The 27173-nt window shown below is 47.3% G+C and overlaps 2 protein-coding genes across 2 annotated transcripts; both read right to left on the reverse strand.

Annotated features, from left to right (window-relative positions):
- Positions 1-651: 651 nt before the first annotated feature.
- On the reverse strand, positions 652-7267 carry LOC6494602 (toll-like receptor 7). Its single transcript, XM_001959991.4, has one exon. The coding sequence runs from the start codon at positions 6768-6770 to the stop codon at positions 2403-2405; it is 4368 nt and encodes a 1455-aa protein (XP_001960027.1). The 5' UTR covers positions 6771-7267; the 3' UTR covers positions 652-2402.
- Positions 7268-16520: 9253 nt separating this feature from the next.
- Positions 16521-17172, reverse strand: LOC6494601 (general odorant-binding protein 56h). Its single transcript, XM_001959993.4, has 2 exons — positions 17022-17172; positions 16521-16963 (listed from the first exon to the last, which is right to left on the reverse strand). Exons 1-2 carry the CDS (start codon positions 17073-17075, stop codon positions 16616-16618), a joined length of 402 nt encoding a protein of 133 aa, XP_001960029.1. The 5' UTR covers positions 17076-17172; the 3' UTR covers positions 16521-16615.
- Between the last annotated feature and the right edge of the window lie 10001 nt (positions 17173-27173).

Below are 27173 nucleotides of genomic sequence, written 5' to 3' on the forward strand. Positions count from 1 at the left end.
GCACTTGAGCACCGGCTCGGTTTGGCTCAAATGCCAAAAGCGTCATAGAAATCCACTCCAGACGCGTATAATGCTCGAATAGGTAAGCGTTGGAGCTAGAGCTGGAGCTGTGGCTGTGGCTGTTACCCTTCAATTGAAACAGCGACGTGCGGCTGCCATCATTTAACCGGCAGACTCTTGGACCCAGGCAGACTGACAGCCCGGCAGACAGATAGTCGGAAAGTTGGAGTAGAGGCGCTAGAGATGATGATGGTTTGGACCAAAATGGATGGATGGGGGGGTGATTTGTATGGTACTTGTGTTTGCAACGCGCTGCGCATTTCTGTTTCTGTTGTATATACTCACACTCTATATACCACATACAGTATATTGTATATCAACTGTATAGAAAAACAAAAAAATGATTTATCACTCTGGCGGCTTGTATCTGTAAGCCGTGTTTTGCTCCCTTGACTTTGACAGGCCGCCGACCGTTCGCCGGAGACTCCATCCCCCTCGGCGGAGGCCGCTGGAAATGCGTGAGGATTACAAAATAGCAACTCATGTGCATGATGAATTAAATTAGCAAAAAGCCAGCTGGAAATGGAAGACCAATCTGTAGACCAAACCCTCTAACCCACAGACCATTATCGAAACAGCATTTTGGTTTGATTTTTGTTTTAAAAAAGTTGTTCATTTCATTTGCATTGTTCGCTGGCGAAACAGAAAAATATCTTTGTTTTGTTTTGTTTTGTTGTTTGTTGTGTTGGTTTTTGTTGTAATCATACATAGATGTATATATAGTATATATATATAAATAGTTGTATTCACAAAATTGAATTATCCATAGGTTATACATTATCGTAGAGCTGCTTTAGAACTAAACTTAGAGCTTATCGTCGAATTATAGAATACAATATTATATTACAAAATGATAAAAATAAATAACAGTTTTGGGCTTTCATACTGGTACATGTGTCTTATGAGTGTCGTCTTGTCTGTCATCCTCGTATATATATCTCTAACTGGCGATAGTTTCGAACCGATTTACTTAATTAATGACGAGTAGGCGAGTGTGCGGAATAAAATGCTCTCGAGTACTTTCTATAGGCAGTTGTTAGATATTCTTCTTGTGTAGATATACATATGTTTGTTATATATATGCGTAGTAGTTCTTTAATATCAGTTTAGTTTTTGCTTTACTTTACACAGTCACGTACATGCAGACACGCACATTGATATATCCACGAATATATATATATATATATATGTATATGGTATTTGTATATAATTAGCTATGCATATTGTGTATACGCCGCGTTGCCAGTATGCCGAACTTTTGTTTTCGTACAATTATCGTTAGTTTTTCGTAAGCGTAAATGTTTAAAATGAGCTTTTCACTGTTTTTGTATTCGGTATTTATATTGTGGTAAGTATGAAGTAGTTACCCAGGCTAGCTAGCTAATTATTTATGCTTTTTACATACAGATTCCGGGTTATACTTGATAAATGCATTTATCGATTTTACGGCTCGCCGTGGCATACAGAATTTACATGTGTACTTGAATGTGATTATTGAATTATCCCCATGGGGTTACAAATTTGCAAATGTATGGATTCAGTTTCTATATGTACGTTATTATGTATGTTTTATGTGTAGATGTGTGTGTTTAAGTCTAGGTTCTGGGCAGTAAACACGGCATGGAGGGCTATTTACAAATTGATGCCTAAGACACAGACACACAGACATGATTTTGATCTAATAGAGGATACCATTTCGGATTAATGCCAATTATCGAGTCAATCATTAAACAATCAATTTGGAGGCAGCCTCCTAAGATGCAAACCTGCCCTTCGGCTTCAAGTCTCACAGAAGAAGTGAAATTGGAGAATCTTTCGAGTTTGGAGTTTGGAGAGTCGAGTTCTCGAGTCCAACTGATTAAAACCATATTAAAAAGTTATCACAAATTCTCCCCTCCAGCGATTCAAGGCTAAGCAAATGCCAGCCGAAGAGCAAGTTCATGTGGAGCTCTAGCCGGAGCAGGAGTGGTGGTGGTGGGGCACTTGGTAAACTTAGTTTGCTGTGTGTGGCGAAAGTTTGAAAACTTTTGAAATGGCATTGTAGTACATTGCTAGATACACACTTGACATGGCCCTCGTCAGTGGTTCGTGGCCCAGTATCATGTGTCTTGTGGGTCTGTTTCTGTAGCATCCTCATCCGCATCTGCGTCCGCATCTCCATCTGCATTTGTTCTGTGCATCTAAAATGACTTTGCACTAAATAAACAAACGTTAAAATCCCACCTCCTTCTTCCTGCCGCCTCGTCCTTCCACTCTCTTAGCTTACTCTTAGCGCACATATATTTTAGTAATTAAAATTATGCACAGGAACCAGTCCCTAAAGAAATCACTGACACTCTCCCTTACACGAGATAAGCCTGGACATGAGGTCCTTGCTGCTGTCCTGCCACGGATCCTGTCTGCTGCTGTGCTTGTTGCTGCTGCTGCTGGTGTTGCTGGCTTGCCTTGGAGCCGAGGGTACCGGCCTGGACCTGCGGATGCTGCTGCTGGAGCTGCTCCCTCTTTGGGCGCCAGGTCTGAGCCCGCTGGGCCCCCTCCATGGGATGACCGCCCGGCATCATCAACATGTGCTGCTCGTTGTCCAGGGTCGAGTAATCCGAGTCGATGCTGGAGTATATGTGCTCCGAGGGCGGACGCATCCCATGGTGCTGGTAGTACTCGGCGCGCAGGTGATGGTTTCCGGCTCCGGGACCGACTCCCGGTGCGGGACCAACATCCCGCCTCTGTGGCCTGGGACTGGGCGTGGCTGTGGTTGCCGTGGAGTAGTTCTGCTCCAGTGCTCCCGGATTCTGCTGCTGCTGTTGCTGCTGCTGCTGAGCGGTGGGAGGCACTCCGTCGTAGGCGGGCGGCGGAGCCTGGCGGTAGAGCAGGCCAGGACTGGCCGGCTGCTTCACCCGTTCGTGGTTGTGATGATGGTCCAGCTCCAAGGTGTAGTTGTTGCCCCGGAAGGTCGGATAGTCCACGGGCAGGGCGTAGCGCAGCTTCTCCCAGAAGTGGCGGTCGGAGCGCCTGATGCGATGCACCGCTGAGGTCTTCAGGTATGGCAGCAGCTCGATGTCGCTCTCCGCCTCGAAGGCCACCTCCGGCTCCTCGATGATCACCAGCTTCTGGGGTCTGCCCCTCAGGGCGTCGTGTACGGATCGCCTCAGTTCACAGCGCGCCCATTCCGTTTGGAGGAAGTTGCGGGTCAGCAGAATCACAACGCGCCTGGACACCCTGGTGGCCTCCAGCAGCTGGTAGTGAGTGGCGTCGTGGGCCAGGTCGCGATGCTGCAGGCACACCCTCAGAGGTGGTCGCCCTGTCTCTAGCTGGCCGGCCAAGTGCTGGCACACGAACTCAGAATCCTTGGCCGAGTGCAGAAGCAGGGCGTCGTACAGCTTCTCCGACTCCTCGCAACGAGGCCCGAACACCCGGACGCCGTAGTGGGCAAACAGCCAGATCCTCAGTGACTCTCGGAAGGCGAAGACCATGGCGATAACCACCAGCAGGAAGACCAGGGCCAGAGCAGCGGCCAGGAGAGGGATATAGGACTCGGGGATCCCGTGCTGGAGCATCGAGCCACCCGAATAGTAGTCCGTGCAGGCAGCTCCAGTGGCGTTGAAGTCCAGCTCCCGCTTCTCCATGTCGCTCTCCTGGGCATAGCCATCTTCCAGGTTTGAGCTTCCTCGCGAGCTAGAGGAGCTAAGCGCCATGCAGTAGATGTCCTGGGCGTCCTGGACAATCAGGGCATTGTCCGCCACATAGGAGGTGAGGGCCTGCAGGAACTGGCAACGGCAGCTCCACGGATTCTTTCCCAGGGTGAGGGAACGCAATCGGGAGCCGAAGTGAACGGCATGGAGCTGCCAAATGGGCAGGGTCACCAGGCGGTTGCCATCGATGCGGAGCAGCTCCAGGGCGGCCAGTGGGGCCAGGGTGGCGTTCTCAATGGTGGTCAGCTGATTGTTCTGCAGATACAGCTCCCGCAGAGCCGACAGCTGTTCGAACTCGTAGCCGTGGAGGGAGCGGAGCTTGTTATCCGCCAAGTGGAGCAACTGCAGCGAGGCCAGGCTGGCGAAGGTGCGATTCTGGATGGCCGCCACCTGGCTGCCGTTCACATAGAGGGCCCTCAGGTTCTTGCGGCCAATGAAGGCGTGATTCTTCAGCACAGGGAAGTTGTTGCCATCCAGATACACCACACTGGAGTCCATGGGGACGCGGCGGGGCAGCTCGGTGGTCTGCTGGCCACCGCAGTCCACCACGTTTGTGGACCAGATCTGGTCGTGGTAGCAGGTGCAGTTGGTGGGGCAGGTCATCTCACAGTCGCAGGCATCAAAGTCGCAGCAGTGGCACAGGGCGAAGCAGTGCGACTCATAGCGGCAGAGGAAGTCCTGGGGACGCAGGGCACTCAGCGGACGCACTGCAGCCCCTCGGGCATGGGGCATTACACACTCGATGTTGCCCATGTCCATGACGCGCGGATGCTGCCGGGTGGTCAGGTTGTTGATCCTCTGAAGCCAGTCCATGGTGCAGTCGCACTCGAAGGGATTGCCGCCCAGGTAGAACTCCGGCAAGGGTTTCGGAGCCACCACCGGAGCCACGCGGAGCTGCTGCAGCTGCAACTTGCTCAGCTGGTTGGCATACAGATCCACCCTGGCCAGGTTCGCCTTGTCCACGAAGGCGTTCGGTTGCACGTTTCCAATCAAATTGTTGTTGATGAAGAGTAACTCGATGGTGTTTGGAATACTCATCGGGCCGATTTCGGTGATGCGATTGTGGGAGGCGTCCAGTGTCTTCACCCGAATCTCCTCCTGCAGCTTGTAGTAGTTTCCCAGGGCCTCGATGTAGTTGCCATGGATGTCCAGCCACTTAAGGTTCGACGGTATGAAGGCGTAGTCGAACCAGACCAAGTGGTTCTCGGAGAGATTCAGCCACAGCAGGGAGACCAAGGTGGCAAACACACCGTTGATGTCCGAGAGGAAGTTCCTGTCCAGCCGAATGGCTTCCAGCTCGAAGTTCTTGTCGAAGGAGCCACGCTCGATGCTCTGGATTCGGTTCTTGGCCAGATTGAGGACACTGAGTCGCGGCAGGTCCTGGAACATGCCCACCGTGATGTTGCCAATCTGATTGTCAATCAACCGCAGGCCCGTCAGCTGGTGCAGATTCTTGAAGCTCTGGTTGTCAAAGGTGCGGATCTGGTTCTCGCCCAAGTCCAGAGTGCGCAGCATGGGCAAGTCCTGGAGAGCTCGCGGCACTTCGTTCAACTGATTGGAACTCAGATCCAGTTCCTTAAGGTCGGAGCAGTTCTTGAACACAGCCGGCTCCACCACACTGATGAGGTTGTTGTTCAGAGTGAGCTTGGACAGGACGTACAACCCATTGAAGAGCTTGTCGTCGAGGGTGTGCAGGCGATTCTCGGCCAGATTCAGGGTATGCAGGTTGTAGAGCGGCAGGAAGGCGTTGTCCTCGATGTGGCCAATGGAGTTGTTGCGCAGATTCAGGATCTGGAGGAAGTACAGCTCCTTGAAGGTGCGATAGTCGATCCGCGTCAGGGCGTTGTGCGCCAGATTCAACACAATCAGCCGGATCAGTCCCGCGAAAGTGGTGTTGTCCACATGGTTGGAGGTCAGTTGGTTGCCCGACAAGTCCACCACCAGCAGCTGCTCCAGCCGATGGAACAGGCCGCGTGGCAGCTCGTACAGCTCGTTGTGCTGCAGATGAATCTCGCGCAGTTCCTTGGAGCCGGCGAAGAGTCCCTCGGGCAGCGTCTCCAGGTGGTTGTTGCTCAGATTCACAATCCGGAGCGAGGCCAGGCCGGCCAGGGCTTCCCCCGATAGCTCCGAGAGGTTGTTGTGCGCCAGGTTGAGATGTTGCAGTCGCCTCAGGCGCGAAATGCCCCAGCTCTCGCTAATGGACCTCAGTTCGTTGTGGCTGGCGTCCAGGACCTGGAGCTCGCTGCCGGCACTGCCCGATCCGGAGCCACAGTTCATGTCAGCGAAGCCAAGCTGTTCGGCGGTACGGATGCGGTTTCGAGTGAGATTCAGCACCTGGAGGTTGCCCACCGGGCACAGGAAGCCCGCGGGCAGTTGCCGCAAATTGTTGTCGCCCAAATCCAGCTCCGTCAGCTGCTTCAGGCCGACGAGCGAGTCCGGGAAGAGCTCCAGCGACCGCGTGGGCCCCCACTCACTGTTGTGGGTGCTCAGCCGGAGCGACTTGAGTGTGGCCAGTCCCTCGAAGGCGTTGTTGGGCAGCTGCAGCAGCTTGCAGGCCTCCAGCCGCAGCACCTCCAGGGTCTGCAGTCTGGCGAAGACGGCCACCGGGAGCGAGGACTCGAAGAGGTAGAGGTCGCTGCACTGGATGGTGAGCTGGCTGCTGCCATCGGCGCCCTGAAGATCCAGTCCCGGCTGACGTTCAATCAGCCGGAGGGCGCAGTGCACGGAGCTGGTGCCGTTGTAGGACCAGGAGCACTGGTTCGCCGGTCCGCTGTGGGCTGGCACGGGGGCGGGCGAGGAGACGGAGGAGCTGATCGCCGCATTGGACAGCAGCGAGGAGTAGTCGCCCGAGAGCGATACGGTGGCAGCTGCTCCGGTTCCGGCGCCCAACATGGCGCTAGCGTTGGACTCCTGGCTGGCCTGGCTCTCCTTGGGCGCCAGGGCACCGGCTGCCAGTCGGCTTCCCGGCCAGAACACGGCCAGGACGAGTAGGAGCTGCAGCGGTAGCGCTGAAGCCGCCATGGCTGGCGCGATTTGTGCGGTCGGGGTGGGGGAACAGCCTTAACTGGCTAACTGGATATTTCGGGTGTAGTTCGCGTTTTTTTTTTTCGATTCTCACTCTTGGTCACTGCGAATTGACATTTTTCCCAGCCACTGTTTCTTATTTTTATTCGACTTGAATTCTTTTCTGTCGGTTTTTTCACTAAGCGCACATTGTAATTTATTTCGGATGATTTTGATTCGCTCTCTAGGCGTATTTCTCTTTCACTGTATCTTGTATCTTTTGTATATTTGTATCTTTTTCTGACTGAATCGCGATTTGGATGGTGCGTGGCCCACACGTCCGAACCGTTCGGCACTCGCACTGGAACTGTTTTCTGGTTTGCCAGTTTGGATTCAGTTGAGCCGCTGTTTTCAGACTTTTCCGTTTCAGTCTTTTGTGGCAGCGTATCTCGCAGATACGAATGTATCTCGTATCTCGCACTGCGCATGAGGGCTGCGCTCTCTCTCGTTCTTGCACGAAGAGATACGAATGGTAGTTACATTTACCGCCGCACTTGGGCCGATTGGCGCTAGTGTGTGCCGGCCGCAGAGAGCGGGAGAGAGCCTTTCTCCGGTGTGGTTTTGAGTGAAAGAGCACTCTCTCGCTCCTGAGTGAGATCTGCTGCCTGAATTTGTGAATCAAATGTAAACATTGGCGAAGAGCAAATAGGAACTTGAAATTCAATAGGGAATAAAATTCATTTGGTCAACAAAGGGTTGATGGACAAAGACAAACAAGATATAAATAATCTTGATTGTGAAATAAATAGATTTAAAGATTTATTCAATTTTCTCAATTAAATATAAATATTAAATAGTACTCCCCAGATAGGCCCCTTCTCTTTCACTCACTCTCTGAGACTGCCCCCATCCAGCCTCTCATCCCAGCCATGCCCCGGACTGTTATTGTTGCCATTAACTCACACGCGCCGCTTGCGTATCCGTCGGATACTTCTTCCCAGTTCCCAGTCCCAGTGAGATGCATCTCAGCGTCTTCTAATTGCCGCAGCTGCAGCAGATAATCGAGCCGCATCAGTCAGTTGCCCGCCATGCGATTTTGTCAACGCTAAAAGATGTTTAACACATTGCCACATTACAGTACGATGAGGGGTATCCGTGAGATGCATTTAGAGCTGGCGCTATTTTTAGTGCACTTTTGTTTGGACAAGAGCAAGCCGTGACTGCAGTTTTTGTTTAGACGATTCGGGTACTTAAGATACAGATACAGATACAACGTACTATGTATCTATGTTCCTTGGAGGGCGGTGGTGGAGGAGGGAGGCCAAGGCCGCCTGGAGAACTCGTCGCTGTCGAGTGAATCATTTGCCACCTCGGGAGCTGCGTACGCAAAATGTAATATTTATGAACCTGGAGGCTGCCTGGAGGTGGCCGTGCCAACCATAAAACATTCTTTTCGGGCCCTCTCACCTTTCACCTCTCAACGAAATGAAACTTTGTGTTGTTTTGGGTGTGTGTGTGTGGAGAAGTTTCTTTAATGCATTTATTATTCATAAGAACTTTTTCATTAGAAGAGGCCGAGGCACATGAGTCCTAGTGCCAGAAACAAATGTCCAAGGCAGTCCTGCCCAAATCCCCATACCTATTTTCCTCCCAAAAAGTGACACAACCTCCAGTAACCAAGTTAATGCCTCTGACTTGCAGCAGCACATTGTTTTCTCGAGGTGTCGGAAACTTGTTCAACTTGTTTTCATTTTACTATTTTTCCCCGGGCCACTCACTGCCGCAACGCACAAAATTCTGCCACATTCTGCCACAGCAGGACAACACACTCGGCACTCGGTTATCGAGTGTGAGGCGACCTGGGGAGTGAGTCCTGTACTTACAATGGAATTAACTCGGTAAAGAACTGGCCCGCCCGGCCAAGGGATGTACAGCTTCGCTACTGATCCGACATATACACAATAATTTTTCCGACTTCTTCCAGACTTATCATGGAGTTCTTATCGCCCGAGATGCCACCGTGAAGCCCGACAACTAAATGTCTTTATGTTCCCCGGAAAAATGTACTTTTAATATTTATGCCTTTAGCCCGAGGGGCAAAGGTTATCCCGCGGATAACTCTCTCTCAGCTCTGAGGCTATTGTGTTTCAATAGTGCGCAGTACTGTGGACTTTTAAATATGCATTAAATTGCGTGATAAATCGAGTCGAGTGCAGTTGCTCTGATGTATGCATAAATAATTAGAGAGCAGCAATAAAATGAGTCGGCAAAGTTTAATTACTAAAGTGCGACGACGAGCGTTGGCCCAAACTTTCGATTAGTGTGTCGACAAAAGGCGTCCAAAAGCGATTTCCCAGGACTTTGCCCCAATAGACCACTCCGTTATCGGGTCTCTGAAAAATAAAAGGATGCAAAATCCGTCATATGGGTGGCAGTGGCAGTGGCAGGGGTAGTGGCTGTGGGGCGGTGGGGGCAAACAAATTGTGCAAATGGCAAATGCCGTTCGGACCGGCCACAGAGTTTGATATAAAATATGCCGGCTGGACACAGGATTGCTGGCCAAAAACTGAACTAAAAACAAATTTTTGTGGAGCCGCAGCAACAGCAGCTGAAATTGACAGACGAGGCCTGGGCCATAGACCAGGACAAGGAGCAGGACCAGGAGCAGGAGAGGATCTCTGCACTACCCGGATCCCTGGGGATTGGCAATCGGAGCTGTTACCGCACAGTGGAACAGCTTTTGCTGTTTTGGCCTTTTATTTTTGCATACCAATCCCCTCCATCGGCCCAATCCCCTCCCGAAAACATCCGCATGGAATTGATGCAGCTTTGACAAAGGATACACCCCGTTTGTGTCCTTTTTGTTCATTAACGGCATCGTTTTCCAGTGCAAAAATCCGAAATGAAATCGCCCTGATTGATGAAATTCTCCAAATTGCATTTACTCTCCTATATATTGATGGGTTTTCTGCTCATGGCCAGAAAAAAAAGACAGCACCCATGACAACAAACTTTGGCCCGGCAAGTTAATCGGATCAATGTTGGCCAAAATGCAGGTCGTTATACGGCTCGTTTACGAACAAATTGGAATTAGAATATGTCACTCGTTTTGGAGTACCAATGCTTTTAAAGTCCTGATTTATAAACAAAGGATATTTACAAAACAATGCAGGTTAAAAGTGAAATGACGTCGGAGATTACTAGGATAGAATAGAACTAGAACTACTCTGTAACCTCTGGGCTTGCCCCCAAAACAATATTACAAATGGTTGCCAATGTACATGATATTTTATTTGAAATAAAATATATTTAACTTTCACTGTAGCCCCGTGTATAAACTCTGTTTTGTGCGATAACAGGATGTCTTAGCGCCTGGGTCTTTCCTCTCCTCCAGTTGCAGTTCCAGTTCTTCGCCAGCTGCCGACAAGTGTGAATATTGGGGAGTAAGTCTGTCGGAGAGGCTGCTGTGGGTCCAGTGCTCCAGCTCCAGCTCCAGCTCCATCTCCAGCTCCCCGGCCATCGCTCCCATGATATAAATTGCACAGCTGAGCGGGCAGCATAATCGCATGCAATTATGCCGCACACAATCACAACATGGCCAGCAAGAAGTTTGCAAAACTCGCCGAACAACTCGGCTTGGATCAACTCAGCTGGAAGTGGAAGTGGCAGTGCCAACAAGCTGGCACTAACAGGTGAGTGGGATGGGCATTCAAGTCGTGGTCCTCCCGAAGGAAGGGGGTATGGAGATGGAGTTCGAGTTGAAGGCTCCATCCCCCCCATCGCCTTTTCAATCGGGAGAACCAAACAATGCAGCCGAGTTGCACTTTTTGCTGCTGCCTCTGTTTTGTTTGCAGCACAATCTTGTCTAACTTTGTTTAGTCATCGCTCAGGTTGCAGCACTTTTGATTCAAGTTAGGGATGTGTGTGCTTTATTCTCTTAAAATATAGAGTTTTCTATTTAAAAATATGATATAGGCAAGAGGAAAGTCAGTTATGAAGCAACAATATAACACCTAAAAATGCCCCTTTCTGTTAAACTCCTTTTTGCCATCCCTAGTTCGATTCCTGGCTATTCTCATGCCGCTTCTGAGCCAGTTTTCTGTTGATTTTTGCCTTCTTTGCCTCGCCTTTGGTTTTAGCCTTTTTTGATTTTTGTGGCTCGCGCTTGTTGGGCCATATTTTGTGTGTTGTGGGCCGGCTTCTTGCTCCTAGCTCCCAGCTCTCAGCTCCTTGCTCCTTGCTCCTTGCCGAGCGCTCGATGATTGCAATTGGATGCACAAGCCGGACGGGCACCTCATGTGCAGTTTTGATCTATTGATTGGGCTTTGGTCCTCCTGCTTCCTCCGAATCATGGCACTTCCAATCCTGAATCCTGGCTCGGGCGTAAGCAAATATTGCATTTTGCGTTTTCCAATTAAACTTGAACAAGCGCCGAGCAATCGAAGCCGGACTCTAAGCCTTTTGTCTCCGGGGAATCCGTGCCGGGATGGCTATGGCGAAAGTGTGAATCGAAACACTGGCTGGCTAGGTGATGGAAAGCATTTGCCAAGGATGCCAAGCACCAGGCCAGACTGCTTGAAAAATTCCTACAAAATGCCAGAAGAATAAACTTTAATAACCTGGCCTATGAATAATATATTATATTTTCCAATCAGCAGTAGGTAGAAAATTGTTTTAAAGATATTAATCGCTGGCAGCTGTTTACAAGTCCCTCGTAAAGTTGGTCATAGTACCTAAGACCACTATTAAATTGCATTCAATGATTAAAACCCCCTTAAAAACCGACTATCGCTCATTCGAGGGAAAGCCGTTCCCGGGAATACCGCAAGTACAGGCCATAATAATTCTTGGAAGACCTTACACCGAACCGAGCAGTGGAAATAATAGCAATTACATAAGAAAAGAACCAGGCCAATAAAAGCGGCGACTAGATAGAGATAGTCAAGGGCTTTGCCGGGGAATCGCATTTATGGCACTTTAAGAGCCCAAACTCCGAAATTGTACTTCAATCAGGCAGAGTGGCCCGGGGAGGAGGACCGACCCCAGAGCGTGCCTTCAATTCAGACACGTGCAAGTCCGAAGAAAAGCAAGGAGGAAGAATTTAGAATTTTCACTTGGCGACCGCTTTCCCAGGAACAGTTACAAGGCGTCACTAAACTAGTTTACGGCTAACCACACACTACACACTCTCCTTCTCTCGCTTCTGATCCATAACTAAAGTGGGAAATAATAAATTACTCGGAATTACTGAGTGGGGGCCTGGAGAAATGCCGGGCACGTCCATGGCTCGTTAATTCAAAGAACTCAAAAATCATATGGATTGCTTTATGCAAGAAAGAAAAAATCTACCCAGAGACAATTAAAACAATTTTTTGTATTCTGTTATTTCTTCAGTTATGGCTTCTTGGACGCCACACGTAACCTTGGTTGCATTCTAATCATCATCGCCTTTGGTTATTTTGGGCTTGAGTTCTTTGACGAATTTCAAAGAGTCGCCTGGGCAGTCAGGTTGGGCCGGCTGGTTGCACGTGCTTCCAGTCTCGCCGTGCCACATCAATCAAAAATAATTTATATGAGAGCAGGCCCAGGCGATGGCAGAGCTTGGAATTGAGCATCTAAGATATGGCCAAGACACGTAGCAGGTCGCCAGGTAATGCATTCTGTGGAACTTACCAATTCAAAACCTGTATGGGCTTCAAAATTCATTATTTACGAGCTCGATTCCGAGCTCTATCTACATACATATGTACATCGCCTGGAAAAGTGTCCACAACTAATTGATTTATGTTCGAAGTGCAGAGACTTCTGGTGAATCCAAAATTTGTAGAATACTGATATGGGGATGTCACGACCTGTGAGATAAGACTCTCAGGGATTACGGCGATATCCCCTCATGAAAGGGTTCAAATCCGAGCTCTAATGCCAAAATGATGCCAGCTGAGAGCCATTGTTGGGAGATTCTGGGTTTATGTGGTATTTACCAAATATTTATGCCAAATGTCTGGAATATAGAACAGTAATTAGACAGTCAAATAATTGAATGGATTTCATCTGGGCCAGAGAAAATCAATAGCGAATAGCACCCCAACCTCTCAGTCCCATGGAAGATGTGGTGCGTAGTGGTCGTCCATTAAATTTGTCACCCGCGGCTAAGCTAAATGTCAAATAGTACTCACGGCCATTCTATGGCCAGGATACACACTCGCACACACACTCAGGCACACACTCGCAGGATGCAGGACTGAGACTATGGAATACAGAGAACAATAACAGCATCAATTTGACACGTACAGGCGCTAATGATGGGAATTGCCAGCCAACTGAACGATCGAATCCGATTCGAAATCCGTCCTATATATGTACATATATACCGCTCAACATGCCCACAATTGAACCACCCGACTTTGTCCCTTTAGGAACTTTGACATCCTGCCGTTTTGAGCCATCCATCCCCTTGCTCCTCCGTACTGGCTGTCAGTTCCTGCTGGTGTGAGTTGACATTCTGAGAGTCGACGACTGCCAATTTAATTCCCATTGACAAAATGCACAATTGCCGGACACACCCACCCCCTTTTGGCCTTTTTCCCCATTGTTCGCAATGTAACTGTTCTTGTAATTGTAATTTCTGCCAGTGACAGCCACAGAGAGTCCTATTAATTATTTTAGAAAATCACCCGTAATAACAATAAATTTATGCAACCCACTTTGACAGACGTTTTCATCGGCTCTAGTCCTCCTTCATACATTCCGCCCACAAATGTTCGATTTTTTCCCGAAACGACATTCAAATATTTGTTTGCCTTTCCATTGCCAAGGTTAGTAGTAATGCAATCAAGGCAAATGTTTGCACTGGGCTTTCCACTGTCTGTCAGTCTGGGGATTTCCCATTTCGATATACCTGTCCTACCCTGCCAGGCACTTTCCATTTTGACGAAGTATCGATTTAATAAATTTACGTGGGGGGCTCTTGCGACAATTTGATTGACAACTTAGTTCCGACCCCTTAGTCGAGTTGGTTAGCAGAGGCTTTTTTTCGGTATTTGTTTTGACGAAAAAAAGATACACTAGATATAGATTGGACTGCTTTTTCAGAACAGTATTCGTTACCCCTTATTTTCAATTCGTTTCAGTTTAGAGCTACTAGCCAACTACCAGCTGAACCTTACATTAAATTCATAAATCAAATGCCACTGGGCGATCAGAGACCATGGACACCGAAATTGTTAACATCCGGGTAATTTAAATAAAAATTCTGTTACCTAGTATTTGGTTTTCCGATCCAACCCATCCAATACAATAGACAATAGACACACTCTCGAAAATAGACAGCGTCGGACATTAAAATTAGAATTCACAAAGAGTGTATATTTAGGCGCGCTTAATTACGGAGCCGAGGAACTGCCACCCGGAGGCATAATGAAGGTATCGAAAGGCGTTGACATGCAACCGATAATTAAATTCCCGAAAAACTGAGCCAACACTGGGCCAGTTCCCACATAATAAGGATTTAGCAATAAAACTCTTGGATATGTAAATTTATCAGGGGGTATCCGACCTCCGAGGGTCCGACCGGAGAGGGTGATGTGAAAGATCCGTACCAGGGGAAACCTGGTATGGGTATCTCTCGATCCATTGCCATTGCCGTGCCCCTGCATCTTGAGCGGTAATGTGTGCCGTTACTTTTCCGAGCGGGAAAACGTGCACCCGCACATAATGTGCAACACTCACAGACACTCGCACCCATACTGCAACTAAAGTGTCAACTTTGGGCCGTAAATTCGGTTGAGGAACCCCTCATCCCTGATAATAACTCCTCCTTTGCCTTCTAATTTGGGCACACGCTCCTCGGCAAGAGGAAACAAAAACACCAGCCTCGTGGAGAGGGAGAACTCATAAAGGGAAACTCCGTTTCCGTTTTTCACACAACCATTCCAAAAGCAATTTTTCAAAATTGAAACTCATTTCATATGAATGTCTATGCTTCCAATTCCATTATATCTCGTATCTGTGACACTGGATCGGCGAATGAGATCGGTTGGATGCGATAATGCCACCCAGCAAGTGTTGAAAATAGACCAAAAACGAACAAATTTTGTTTGGGGTGACAATTGTGCGACTTTCGGGCGGAAGAGCTTATCACTGAATCGCTATCGAAGTCCCAGGATCAAATTAAGCCCAGCCACCCGGCCACCCGACCCAAGGCGAAGCGTATCGAAACTATGTATTGTTTCCTCCAGATTGACTTGGCCATAAACTACGCCGTCTATATAATAATTTTCGTCTTAGTCATCCGAGGCTGAAAAGCTCAAAAGGGTTCTCTCATTGAAAAGAAGCCTGCTCCATCATCGTCTGGCCAGGTCTGGCCAGGTCTGGGCCGGGCCGGGCTAGTCTGGTCTCTTGGCAACTACAAACAATGAACTCATAACTCAAGTGACACTTTTTAACTTGACTGCATTTCATCATGTGGCCCAACGTCTTCGCCTTGGAGTCGCCTTCGCCCGACTCTTCTTTCTTGTTTCGCATCGCCCAACAATATTCAAATTGAGTTTTCCAGTGCAACTCCAACTCCAGCTCCAGCTCCAGCTCCAAACTGAAACTTCCCGCTTGCAACTGTAGTCATCCATCGTTGGTAAGTTTTTTGTTGCCTGGTATTTGTTAGTTGATAAAAGGCCAAGCCATTATATGCATGGCCAGGCTGCACAATTTGAAGTGGGTAAAATTTGTATGCATGTGGCTGCCATGCCAACGCCCCAGCTCCCAGCTATTGCTCCAGGTCCAGGTCTTCCAACTCCAACTCCAATTCCAGATTCATCTACATCTCCTACTGCGAAGGCGACTGAGACTACGACCTTTCAATTCAAACAAGAAGCCGGGATTCTTTTTTCAAATTGTCATTGCCTGGCTGGCTGGCTGGATGGCTGGATGGCTGGACGGGTCTGGGACTGGGTTGGTCCTTCAAAGAATTCTTGGCTTTCTTTTTACGGGCAGAGAACAGCACAGATTTTGTTGTCTCATGTCGCTGGGCTTGTCAACCTGCCGGCCCCATAGTTCCTCACTCTCACACCCAATCGGCAGTACCCCCAATACTCCAATACTCTGATACTCCCCAGGTCCAACTTGACTCTCGATCCCAATCCCCGGGAATCGACGACGCCGTCAGACAAGTGCAATGAACCGCGTTTGTCTTCTTCCATTGCAGGCTGCGGCGTTGATTTATGTTACATCTTCTACGGTTACATTGGCTCTCGATTCCCTACCCGTTTCCCGTTTGGCTCAGGTCCTCCTCGGCTGCTTTCCCATTAAGCGCAACTCATATGTTACCCAAAGTCATAGGTGGTGGAGGAGGAGCACACACAGGGGGAGAATCTCACACGTGAAATGATTTATTAGCGGTAATTGGTGTCACAGTGTTCCGAAGAAAAGGAAAGGATTCCCATGCCCCCCGCATCCTGTCATCCCGGCATTCCATCGGTTGGCCAGCTTGTTGTCTCGTATTGCTGCTCTTTTAATTATCTTGATTTTAAACTTATTAAAATTGACAAATGATTTTCGTAGGCAACGCCGTGGTAGCTCCCAGGAAGCAGGTTGTCAATGGCTCTGCTTCCCAGAATCCCGGGGGCCGAGTTAGTTGATAAATCACGGCGTGTTACTGTCCAAATGTCTGCCAGTTCTTAGCCTATCATTCTGAGTATCTGAGCTGGGTTTTTTGGGCTAGGTTAGGAATATTTGGACACACCTTTCGGTTCATATCGATTGAAATACATTGACTTTGCTTTACTGCAACTTGAACAACTTTATTTTTCTCACACAATATTCACCTGAGTTTGGCAATCTCAGAAAAAATGGATAACAAGAACAACATCTTAGTGATGTCCTGGCATGGCCTTGTGCTCCTTGAGGCACATGGTCACCTTGAAGGCAGTGTCACAGTCGTTGGTGCCCTTGATGTCCTTGCAGGCATTCACGCCGGATGTGATCTCGTCCATCTTGTCCGCAAACTGTGGCACATCCTTCAGGGTGTTGATTAGAGCCTGAGCATTGAACTGGCCGTTGGTCAGGTGTCCTTGCTTCTCCATCAGGCACTTGGTGTAGCACTGGAGGTTCTGGCTGGGAGTGCCCTGCATTCCCTGGGCCATGAAGTCCTTCAGATTCGCCTCAGTCACCTGGTTTTCCTGCATGCACTGCTGCATAACTTGCCGAAAATCGGCGCCCTAAAAGGATTCCAGAGGTTAGTTGGTGGGAAATATAAACTCCAAAGGGTCCTCTTACCTGACCAACAGCCAGGAGAACAGCCAGAGCAGCAAAGAGGAGAGCGGCCTTCATTTTGAGTTGTGTTGAGTTCTGGATCTGTTCCGGATTACTGTTGGCCAGTTGTTTTCACAACGGCGACTTATATACCTACCAGATCGGACGTAATCTAAGCCCTGGCTGTGATTCATGATTCATGGGCGAAATGCAATTATGGCAATTAACTTTTTGCATGATGGAACTAAATTTCATTACGCACAATGCATACAATTTGCCTTTTTTTGAGTGTAATTATCAACCATTATCAGTCCATTTTGTTGAGGGGAGAAATCGGCAGAGTTAGTCGCAATTAGTTTCTGGCCCCAACAACGAATCAATTATTCATTTATTGTATTTAGTTGTGGTCAGAGTTTGACAATTTTCGGCCTTTGTTCGGGCCATTCGCACTTGTACAATTAATTTGCATGGCAATGGTTTTGGGCCTGGCCGGTACCAGTACTAGAACCAGGCCAGAACTCCCATTTTAGAAGCCTTTTAATCTGGCATAATCATGGACAAATTGCCAAATCTGGTGACACCCAACGAAGGTCGGCTTTTGAATAATTTACCAAATTAGCAAAGCACTTTTAATATATATTTTTAGCCAAGCTTTATTGCCTTTTTGTAATGGTTTAGAACAAGAAATAAATATGAAATTTAAATTAGAAAATACAAATTACATTGCCTTTGTTAATGGAGATCTAATTTCGATAGAAACAATTATTCATTCACGTGTATTTAATTGTTTCGTGACTTTGCCATCTTTGTATTACATTCTAGATTATCATTTTCATTAAAAATCCCAACAAACTATCTTTTTCGATAGAATTTCTAATAAATTCTTTATAGTCAGGCGCAGACATCGGTAATCGAAGTTACAGATTGCACAATTCCGCTATGACTATCCATAACAATTAAACATCCCGGCCAGCTCCCGCCCACAACTCCAGAGACTGTGATACAAGAAGCATTTGTTTGCGGAGCGACAGATATGGAATAACTTCCATAATTCCTGGGCAAATTCAAATCAATAGACAAACAATAAGCTCGAGTTCGCAGGCCAACTGCCATTTACAGGACCAAGGAAGCCATGTTGACAGCAGGAATAATTTATGCCTTTGTTGGAAAAATGGAGGGAGAGGCGGCGGGCGAGAGCACCTGTCCAGGAGCCCAGTGTCCTAGGCCACGCCCCCCCAAGTCCTGTGCCTCGGCGTGTAAGTTCGGTTTTTCGCCAAGGTATAAGGTATAAAAACAAAAAGAAGAGATGCCTGTCGAAGGACACTAGTCCTTCCAGGCCAAGTCGAGTCTCGAATCGTTGTGGCTTACAATAGGACGACGGAGAGCCGGCGAATTGGTCGCCTGATACTACTGCTTGTCATTAGTCAGGCCAGACGAAGGATAAGCAAAGGACATGGCCATAAAAAGGGCAATGTGGAGGGACACATCTACAGATACAAGGTGTGTCCTCTGAATGAATTGCTGAGTAACCAATAATGAAGTAAAACTGTTCGAGTCCTGAATGTGTCATTGTGGCAAGGGGTGAATGGCTAGGAGGCGGTGGGGCCTGAAAACCTGGAGGAGAAGGAGGCTGCCTCCCAGCCAGGACAATTCACTGTCAGTTGCATTGTTTTGACCTGATTTACATGCCAACCCAGGACCAGACCATCCCCCAACCCAACCCATGCCAACCATGCCAGTTGGCCAACAGAAAACTCGACAGATATTAGCAATGAACGGAGAAGTTGGAGTCCGTTCGGTGGACTTTTATAAATTACAAAGGCCACCGCACAAAGGCGATAGATACAGGATGCCTGGGCTGAGCTCCTATTTTCCTCTAGCTTTTCCTGCTTTTGCTCCTCGAGCAGGAGGACACCGATGACAGGACGAAACAAAGGCCAACGTTAATGAGCCAAGAGAATGGCGCGAGCCGTAGCAAACGTGGCTAAATAAAGAGCGGGGCAAATTGTAAGAAAGCAGAACTGTGTCACAATGTTTTGACAGAAGGAGGCAGGGGCCGAAGGTCCTAGGACCTAGAGAGGGGCTAGAGAAATGGTAATAGAGTCAGAAAAGGACGGGGGACACAGGACAACTGTCAGGCGGCCAAGCTAGTTAAGCGTCCGAAGACAAAGTTGATAAAATTAGATTTGTATGGTAAATAGTTTGTGGGATGCCGGCCGGGCGGCTTCTAGGTTCTTCTGCCCGAAGAGGGGCAAAGTTTAATAAATGTATAAAATTAATTAGCCAGTTGAATGCTCATTAACAGCCGGCAACATGGCCAACTGACAACTTTGTTCCAAAGCGCCTCCCGCTGGCTTTAATTCTGGCTTTAAGTCGGAACTTTTTGATGGGTTCGGCTCAGGTTGGAAGGTCGGTCGATTGGTAGGTGGAAGTTGGAAGGTTCAGAGCAGCTGTCAAGCTGCCTCAATTAATTCCCAGCAGCAGTCAGTCAATGAAATTTGTTGTTTTCCCCACTGGACTCTGACCCCTAACCCCATGGACGGATCTCATTTTCACACTTCCCCCTGGATTCGGGTTTTTCGAATTTCGATATCCCGCTGCGGCCCGAATAAAAGGGGGAAAAACGAAAAAGGAAAAGTGAAAAATCCCCAAAATGAATGTTGACCTTTCACAATTGCAAGCCGCATGAGTTCTTTGTTTGCTGCAACTTGCGTTTTACGGTTTTTGAATGCTGCACCACGCGGTCGAATGCTGCTGACCACAAAAGCCAAGTGCCCCGGCCCGAAAAACGACGTATGTATCGGGATGGGGGTGGGGGAACACAAAATCAAAATATATTTCGGCATTGTGGTAAAGTAATTGGATTTTCAGGCATTTATTATAATATTGAACATGTTTGTGGGGCAGGGTGGAGATGCATTCTGCCAAAGAAACCAAAGGAAATTTGAAAATAAATCCAGTCGAAATCCAGTTCAGTTCTAGACCATAAATCATTTAGATTCCCGAATTTAAATCAATTTGAAAAATATATCTAGTTGATTAAAGTTCTGGGGAATCCCCTCTCATGTAAAGTCTTGTGTAATTTGCAGTCATCGTTCCTCTTTTTTTTTTTGGACAGCTATAATTGGAATCGGGGACTAACACCCGTCAATTTCACAGCCCAACCCCCTGGAAAATGACAAAAAAAAAGGAGGAAATTCAAAATGCTTGCGCACTGAGTTATTGAAATTAAACATCAAATGTCACAAACAGGCACAAGCGCAGGCCAATTCGCTGTCTTGGCATTGTGGCTGTGAAAACGAGGACGAAACGCACAAAAGCACAAAGGTCCTGCCGCAGCACATGCACCAGGATCGAACTCCTAAAAGTTGCTGGGCGAGATGAAAAAAAAGCGAGAAGAATAAATGGCTGGCTGACAAGTTGCCAAAGAGCGAGGAATTCGTATTTGCGTGGAAGTTTTTGGCAAAAAATAAAGTCGAGGCAGACGCCGCCGAAGACAATTGCCCGAGCAAATGAAATCAAGCACAAGCAGCTCAAGGATGTCGCTGAAAGGATCGGGCATAAGTTGCTATCGGGGGAGGGGGCGCACACACAAATACAATTTACATGCGTACGTGTGCCAGGATGCACAGTGCGTCTCTGTGACATGTCCTCAGGATATTTGTATGCAAACAGGGCACAATGCGCTGAAATCGATATGCGGGCGCGCGTCCTTACAGCGCGTCCCTTCTACTTTTCGGTAAGCCTCCGCCGACGAAAAGGACTCGGGACCAAAGAAGCTGGTGCAGCTGAGCGAGCGGGCGGCTTAGAGTTCGAGATCTCCATCTCCATCTCCAGTTCCAATCCGCTTTCATCTCCGTCTCCATCTACCATCGCCCTTCACCATCACCATCTCCACCTCCATCTCCATCTGCGTCTCGGGCCACTTCTCCTGGCCTGGCAGTTGACAGCCATGTGCAACGGCGCAATGAAATGAAAAATGGTGAGAAGGAGACAGCCACGACGCCTGCAGCTTCAAACTCATACGCTCATATCTGCACTGAAAGAAGACATTTTAGACAGTGTCAATAGTAAACGTTAGATGATCAGTAATTTCTCTCAGTGCCTGCATGTGTCAGTGCCCGCGGCGACAAAGATGGCCTGTTGACAAGCCCTTCGTCGCAGTAGCTCTACACATAGTCCATATATACGATGAGTTAAAGGGATCTAGGGATGGGTGAGATTGATATGTGATATTATGATCTATTGTGATTTTAGTTAGATACCCAGTAATATTGGTAAACTAAAGAGTTCTTCATGAGATTATCAATCATTTAAAACCTTACATAGCAAAGCCACCCACCCAATAGGTATTTTTAATAACCACTCTGCTATTTGAATCGTACCATAATGAATTCTCTCCCCCACATTCCAGACGCTTTCCATCAATTTCAATGAGGAACATGATTTTGCAATTTTCCACTGCAACACTTGGGAATTCCGGGGATATACTTACATATCTCTGGATGTCGGATGTCGGATGGCTTGCATCATTTTTGGTAAAGTTCTTAAGCAACCCTGGCTCCTGGCTCCTGGCTGCCTGATTATATCACTCAGTGTTGCTTGATTTGTTTTGCACACATTACCGTCTGATTGTCTACGCCACGTACTTCGCTTCCTCTGACCCCCAAAAACCCTCCCGCATTTGTATCTCACAGAACGAGTATCTCGTTATGCTGGTGCGTAGTGCGCTGCCGCCTTTTTCTTTTTTTTTTTGATTGTGCAACTGTGATAAGCAATTTTGAGAGTCGTCTCCTCGGCCTCCCCCAGAATTGAAGCACGCAGATGCCACAGGACAGGACAGGAGACCCAGGACCCATGACTGGGCCATCTCATCCCCTACGATAGCCATCAAATTAAGGCCCGACCAAATCAATGCAGATAAAGATACAGATACTGATACGGATACCCATGCTCTGGGCGCATGTAGTGGACCCATCCCAAGGTACCATTGTTTTGGCTACCTAATTGACTGGCTCTTGTTACGGTTGTTCTTAGACGGAGCCTGGCAGGTGCAAATGGTTATGAAAGGTGGCCCTGCATTTAACCCCGACACGACATCGAAATGCAAATGAAAACTTTAAAATATGCTCCTCGAGCAGAGCCCAGCGTAGTTGGAGTTTAGTTACATCGCTGTAAAGGATGTTTTCTCCTCCTCCTCTTCTTTTTTGGGACTGCGGACTGGGTTCCCTCTCTGGTCCTTGTTTTATTGTATGTATTTTTTGGCTGTACAGTAGCAAATTGGTTACAAACACAGCTGTCGACCCTTACGTGGTCATAAAGTACAAGTCAAAGGGGTTTTTCATCCTGGCCCCAAAAAAAAAAAACACACCTTCAAGTGGAGAAAGAAAGGAGGGAAGGAAAAGAAAGCATTAGAAAGGAGCAGGGCCAGGACACGTGGCTACTGAATAAAAGTCAGGTCAATAATGCGGTGGCTAAACGTTTGGAATTTTGGCATGTGTGTGGTCAAATTAAAAGGGTTCAAAGGACAGCAGGAGCTGCCACATGTCTTTGATCATCTGCTAGCTGCATATGTAAGGGGTTTCCGCATAAAAAGTTCTATGCAAACTATTCGAATTCCTAACGATCCCCAAAAGATGAAACACATTCCGATAGTTGTGAGGTATTTGGCTCACCTGAGTTACTTGTTTACATTAACTCTTTTCTTTTCCCGTATCGAAACGGAAGCAAATATAAATATTCACCAGGGTTGTTGTTGAAATGCAACAGACAATTGAGATCTCTTCTGGCAGATGGGGGCAGGAGGATGGGGAGTACTACCCCAAAAACATCAGCCGCATATATACATATGTATACATTTGTGCATTCATCAACATTTCCTGCGGCCGGGTCGCTGGTCTCCTCCGGTCTTCGGTCTCTCGTGTGTCGGTCTTCTGGTGCCACTCTGCCCTCCTTTCTGGGAGCTGATTGCGATTGCGAATTGCAAATCGATGGCTGCGATATAGGTATGTAAGAGTATAGCCGGCAAAACGTAAAAACCACACGGTAGGAAATTTGAATAAAATGCAATAAGACAAACACATGCATGATAATTCAGCATCAACAATGCCTGGAATGGATTCCCCTACATCTCGGCTGTCGGCTGTCGGCACTTTGGGTCGAAAGGTAGGGTCTTCCTCCTAAAACTACACCACAGTATATATATGTTAATTTATAGGTGTGTGTATAATGTCGAGTGTATGCAAAAAAACAGAAAAAATACACAACGCAGCTCGTGCGTGTAAACTCGTGATGATGATACACTAAAAACTTACCACAAAATACATCAAAATGATGCGGTTGCAAACTGATGCAAAAACAAGTTCTGAAGTACCCCAAAAGGGTATGGGTTGGGGGATAAGGGCAATGCAAGAGGTACAAACCTCCTCTCCTCTGAATGGTACAATGAACCACTGCACTGTCGAAGTGGTTAACTGTTCAAGTGGTTTCCCGAGTACGGTGCAAAAAGTTACACAAATTTATCTGAGAATAGTTTTTGATTCAACAAGGGCTGTACTATTTTTTAAGGTCTAATAGGATGTGGGGCTTAATAGGCTTTAAGAATCCTATTTTTACTAAAACCTTTTTAAAGACCAAATCTTCTCCAGTAGTAAGGACTTAAGTCCCTCCTCCTCTCTTGAAACATCCTTCTAGGAAATAGGTAACTCCTGCTGCAATATTTCCTGACCACTTACGCAATCCTGGCTGTACAACTGCCTTAAGGGGGGCGGCCTGGCAGTGAACTGGCAAATGCAACTGTCTGACCTTTCGGGCTGTAAATTATGCATAGATGCATAATTTATAACTTATGCGTGGCTCGGCCAACCCCCGAAACATTTCGCCAGAGACACGGAGACATGGACAGATGCACAGACAATGATTAGAGAGAGCCACACACTCACAGAAACCTATTATTATTAACATTGCCGGTCCTGTCCACTCGGGTGGACAATTGCAATTGCTGGCCAGTAATTTTCAATTTAATTATAGTAATACACACTCACACTCACTGTCACTCCGTGGGCGTTCCACGGAGATGTCCTTCCCAGTGTCTAAGTGCAGATTTGAGCGCATTTGCACTTGAGCCAAGTTTTATGGCCTGACTTTGTTAGCCCTCAACTAGAGAGAAAGAGGTCCTTCTGAGGGATAGTCCGGCGTGTAAATCAAATGCAAATGTCCACAAGGGTCGTAATGCACTCGGTTTTGCACTCTGCCGTATTAATTATGCGATGGGACAGGGTCTACCCCAGCATCTTAATCCCCCTCCATACACACCTGAGGGTGAGGAAGGGCACTTTTGACTTTGGCATTACTTTCGGGCCAAAACAACTTTTAGTTCTCGTTTTCGCACGTAGACGAACATATCGAAATCAGCAATCAAGGTGTGCAGGGGCAAAATTATGCTCACGTAGGGAGTACGTGCTGTTGATTTGATGGTCAGTTAATTATTATTTTTTGTGTTTATAGAGTTGCCGTGGTGTCGTGGTGTTGTTTTGGCCATGGCCAGAACAGAACAGGACAGGATGGTTATGGCGGGATTTTGTCGGCCAGCAAAGGTTGCGGTGGAACATGCTGGGTTACAAAGTGTCTCAGCCTCATAAAAGTGACTGGAAACGACTAGGATACAGAGGGACTAGAGAGCTGAGTAAAATAGTAGTTACAAGGGTAATATATTTAAGACCAGATCTACTATCTACCCGGTTTCATCTTACTTCAAGATGTAAGACTCTTAAACGTGTAATTAGAATGTGATCTGGTATGCCAGTTATCCAACTCATCATTAGCACACACTCTGCTTATTACTTGACCTTCTGGGCTGGAACCTAAATAATTTCCGCATATGATGAAGAAAGTTTCTTCCTGCCACTCCTGCCACTCACCAGGTTCAATGTTAATTATCCCCGTGAAGGTCCTAATCCGTTTTGGTGAGCCTGCGCCAATGTTATTCCCATTGAGCCGCAGATTGATGCCGCCAAATTAGTTTGATGGGCCCAGAAGCAGAGCGAGAGGTTAACCGGGCTGTGGCCCACGGGCTCTGGTGGCTCAAACGCCTCCAACGTGGCTAGGTCGTGTTGTAATCAGCCAAAAACCAGCGCCAATATTAATCAATTCTATATGGAGCTCCGGTCTGGCAGGGCAATCCCCCAACTGGTTATCCTCCGGAGCAACGGCAGCTCACAACAAGTCGAAACTCATTTCGTGTTGCGACTTTTGATTATGATGATTATTACGCGTAATCGCCGCTACATGTGCTACATGCAGCGCCAGTACCCCCACTCCTGCTCCTCCCCCGAAGCTTATTGATGAGGTACGAAGCTGGCATTGCCCCCCTGGTCAAAAAGGGCCCGGGACACCTGTGTGTATATTATTATTACACATCGGGGAATGGGCAAGGGCATCCACGGGTGATGGGAATTGGACTGGGAATGAGTATAAAAAATGCCAGTACCTGGCCATAAGTATCGGGGCATGGCCAGACGAATTTAAGCGAGATACACACGATGACGCTGTAAGTGAGCTCTAATATAGGTCCAAAGTATTCTACAGACAAGGTTAACTTAATAGTTTTTATTTTTTTAAGCTATTACTACAGTTTAAGCAATAAATTCAAACAGTTTAAGATGTATTGAATACACAGATTTAATAATAAATTTAAAGCAATCATAGTTACCTGAATTCCTCAGCATATTTCCACCTTAATCAGGCCCACTGTCCTCCCAATACATAAAAGCTTACAGGCTGGCTGGCGGGCTGACGTAACAACAAGTTAACAAGATAATGACAGTAGCGGTGGCTCACCGGACGAGCTCACTCCGTGGAACGAAGTCATCGTCTTCGCGGTCTCCACACTACTACTCCACTGCGTTACCCCCGATCTATCAAGTCAGAACGTCCCGCTCTGTTATTTAGTATCAGGTAGGTGTGGACCAAGTGTGTTGCTGTGTGTGTGTGTGTGCTAGCCGGCTTTGAGTGACGGGCCGTGAGCATAAGTGACTGATGGCCGGCGACGTCCAGAGCCCAGCCCCTTCTTTCGTGTGGTGTTCCTGTTCCTGTTCCCCCCAAAACGGACTGGACTCCGAAGTGGTGTTGTGTGCCGGCCAAAGACCATAATCAAGTATGCTAAAAAGACGCGCTAACCAAAAAGGAAATTGAAATGAAATATCTGCGTACAAGTAAGTGCACTTGGAGAAATTTTTAATAAAGAGATCTTGAGGCAAACTTAAGTTTTTAATATGATTTTTATGAATGATCTTTTTCTATTTTAGATATAGTTTTTAATTAATATTTTGTAATAATAGTAATACATTTTTAATGACTTATTAATTCTTGAAAATATTTATTTTTTTCCTATGTAGGATGTGCCTGTATGAGTGAACGAGTTGAATCGTTCGCGTTCACTCTTTTGTGGTATTTCGCACCTGGAGCGGCGCTCAGCATGTTGAGCACACCGTCGTTAACACTTGGAGCCCTACCTGTCCCACCTCTCTCTTGGCTCCATTGACGACCCTTTCCAGTTGGCCAACTTAGTGCTAGCTGCTTCTTGTTCTTGCTGCCGTTGCTGTTGCTGCTGCTGTTGCATTGCCAACAAGCTCATTAGTTTCATAATTAGCTTTCGTTATGCTCTTCGTGTATTAATTAGAAGTTATTGCTGCGTCCAGGCGCCGGACACGAAACCCACTCACCACTAAAGAGGCAGAGGCTGAGGTGGAGCTGGAGCGATAGTGGGAGGTCAACTGGGCACTGAAAGCACTTGATTTTCCAGCTGGTTCGTTGCATTTTAAATCGCTTATCAAGCGGAGCTAGTTTTCCTCTCGTCAGTCTGTTGTTTTTTTGCCAGCTTTTGTTGGCCAGTTTTTTTGCTCTCCGGCTAATGCAGAGATAATGATGCTGTGGCTTTGATCGATTAGATAACAATTTAATTTGGAGTGCACGCTCAAGGTTTTTGCCCCACTATTATTAAATCTTTTTTACAATTACATTGCGGCAGTGCTATGTGGTGTGCCAGGCACGTAGGCAGATTAGCTGATTGACGAGCAGAGGATGGGACGGAGGGAGGTCTGTGTGGTGATTGCATTGGGGAATGCATTACATATTTGGTTAGATAATGGATAATGGCTTATGGCGATGACACTCGCA

This window comes from Drosophila ananassae, chromosome 3L (assembly GCF_017639315.1).
Source record: "Drosophila ananassae strain 14024-0371.13 chromosome 3L, ASM1763931v2, whole genome shotgun sequence".
In the NCBI taxonomy this organism is placed as follows: domain Eukaryota; kingdom Metazoa; phylum Arthropoda; class Insecta; order Diptera; family Drosophilidae; genus Drosophila; species Drosophila ananassae.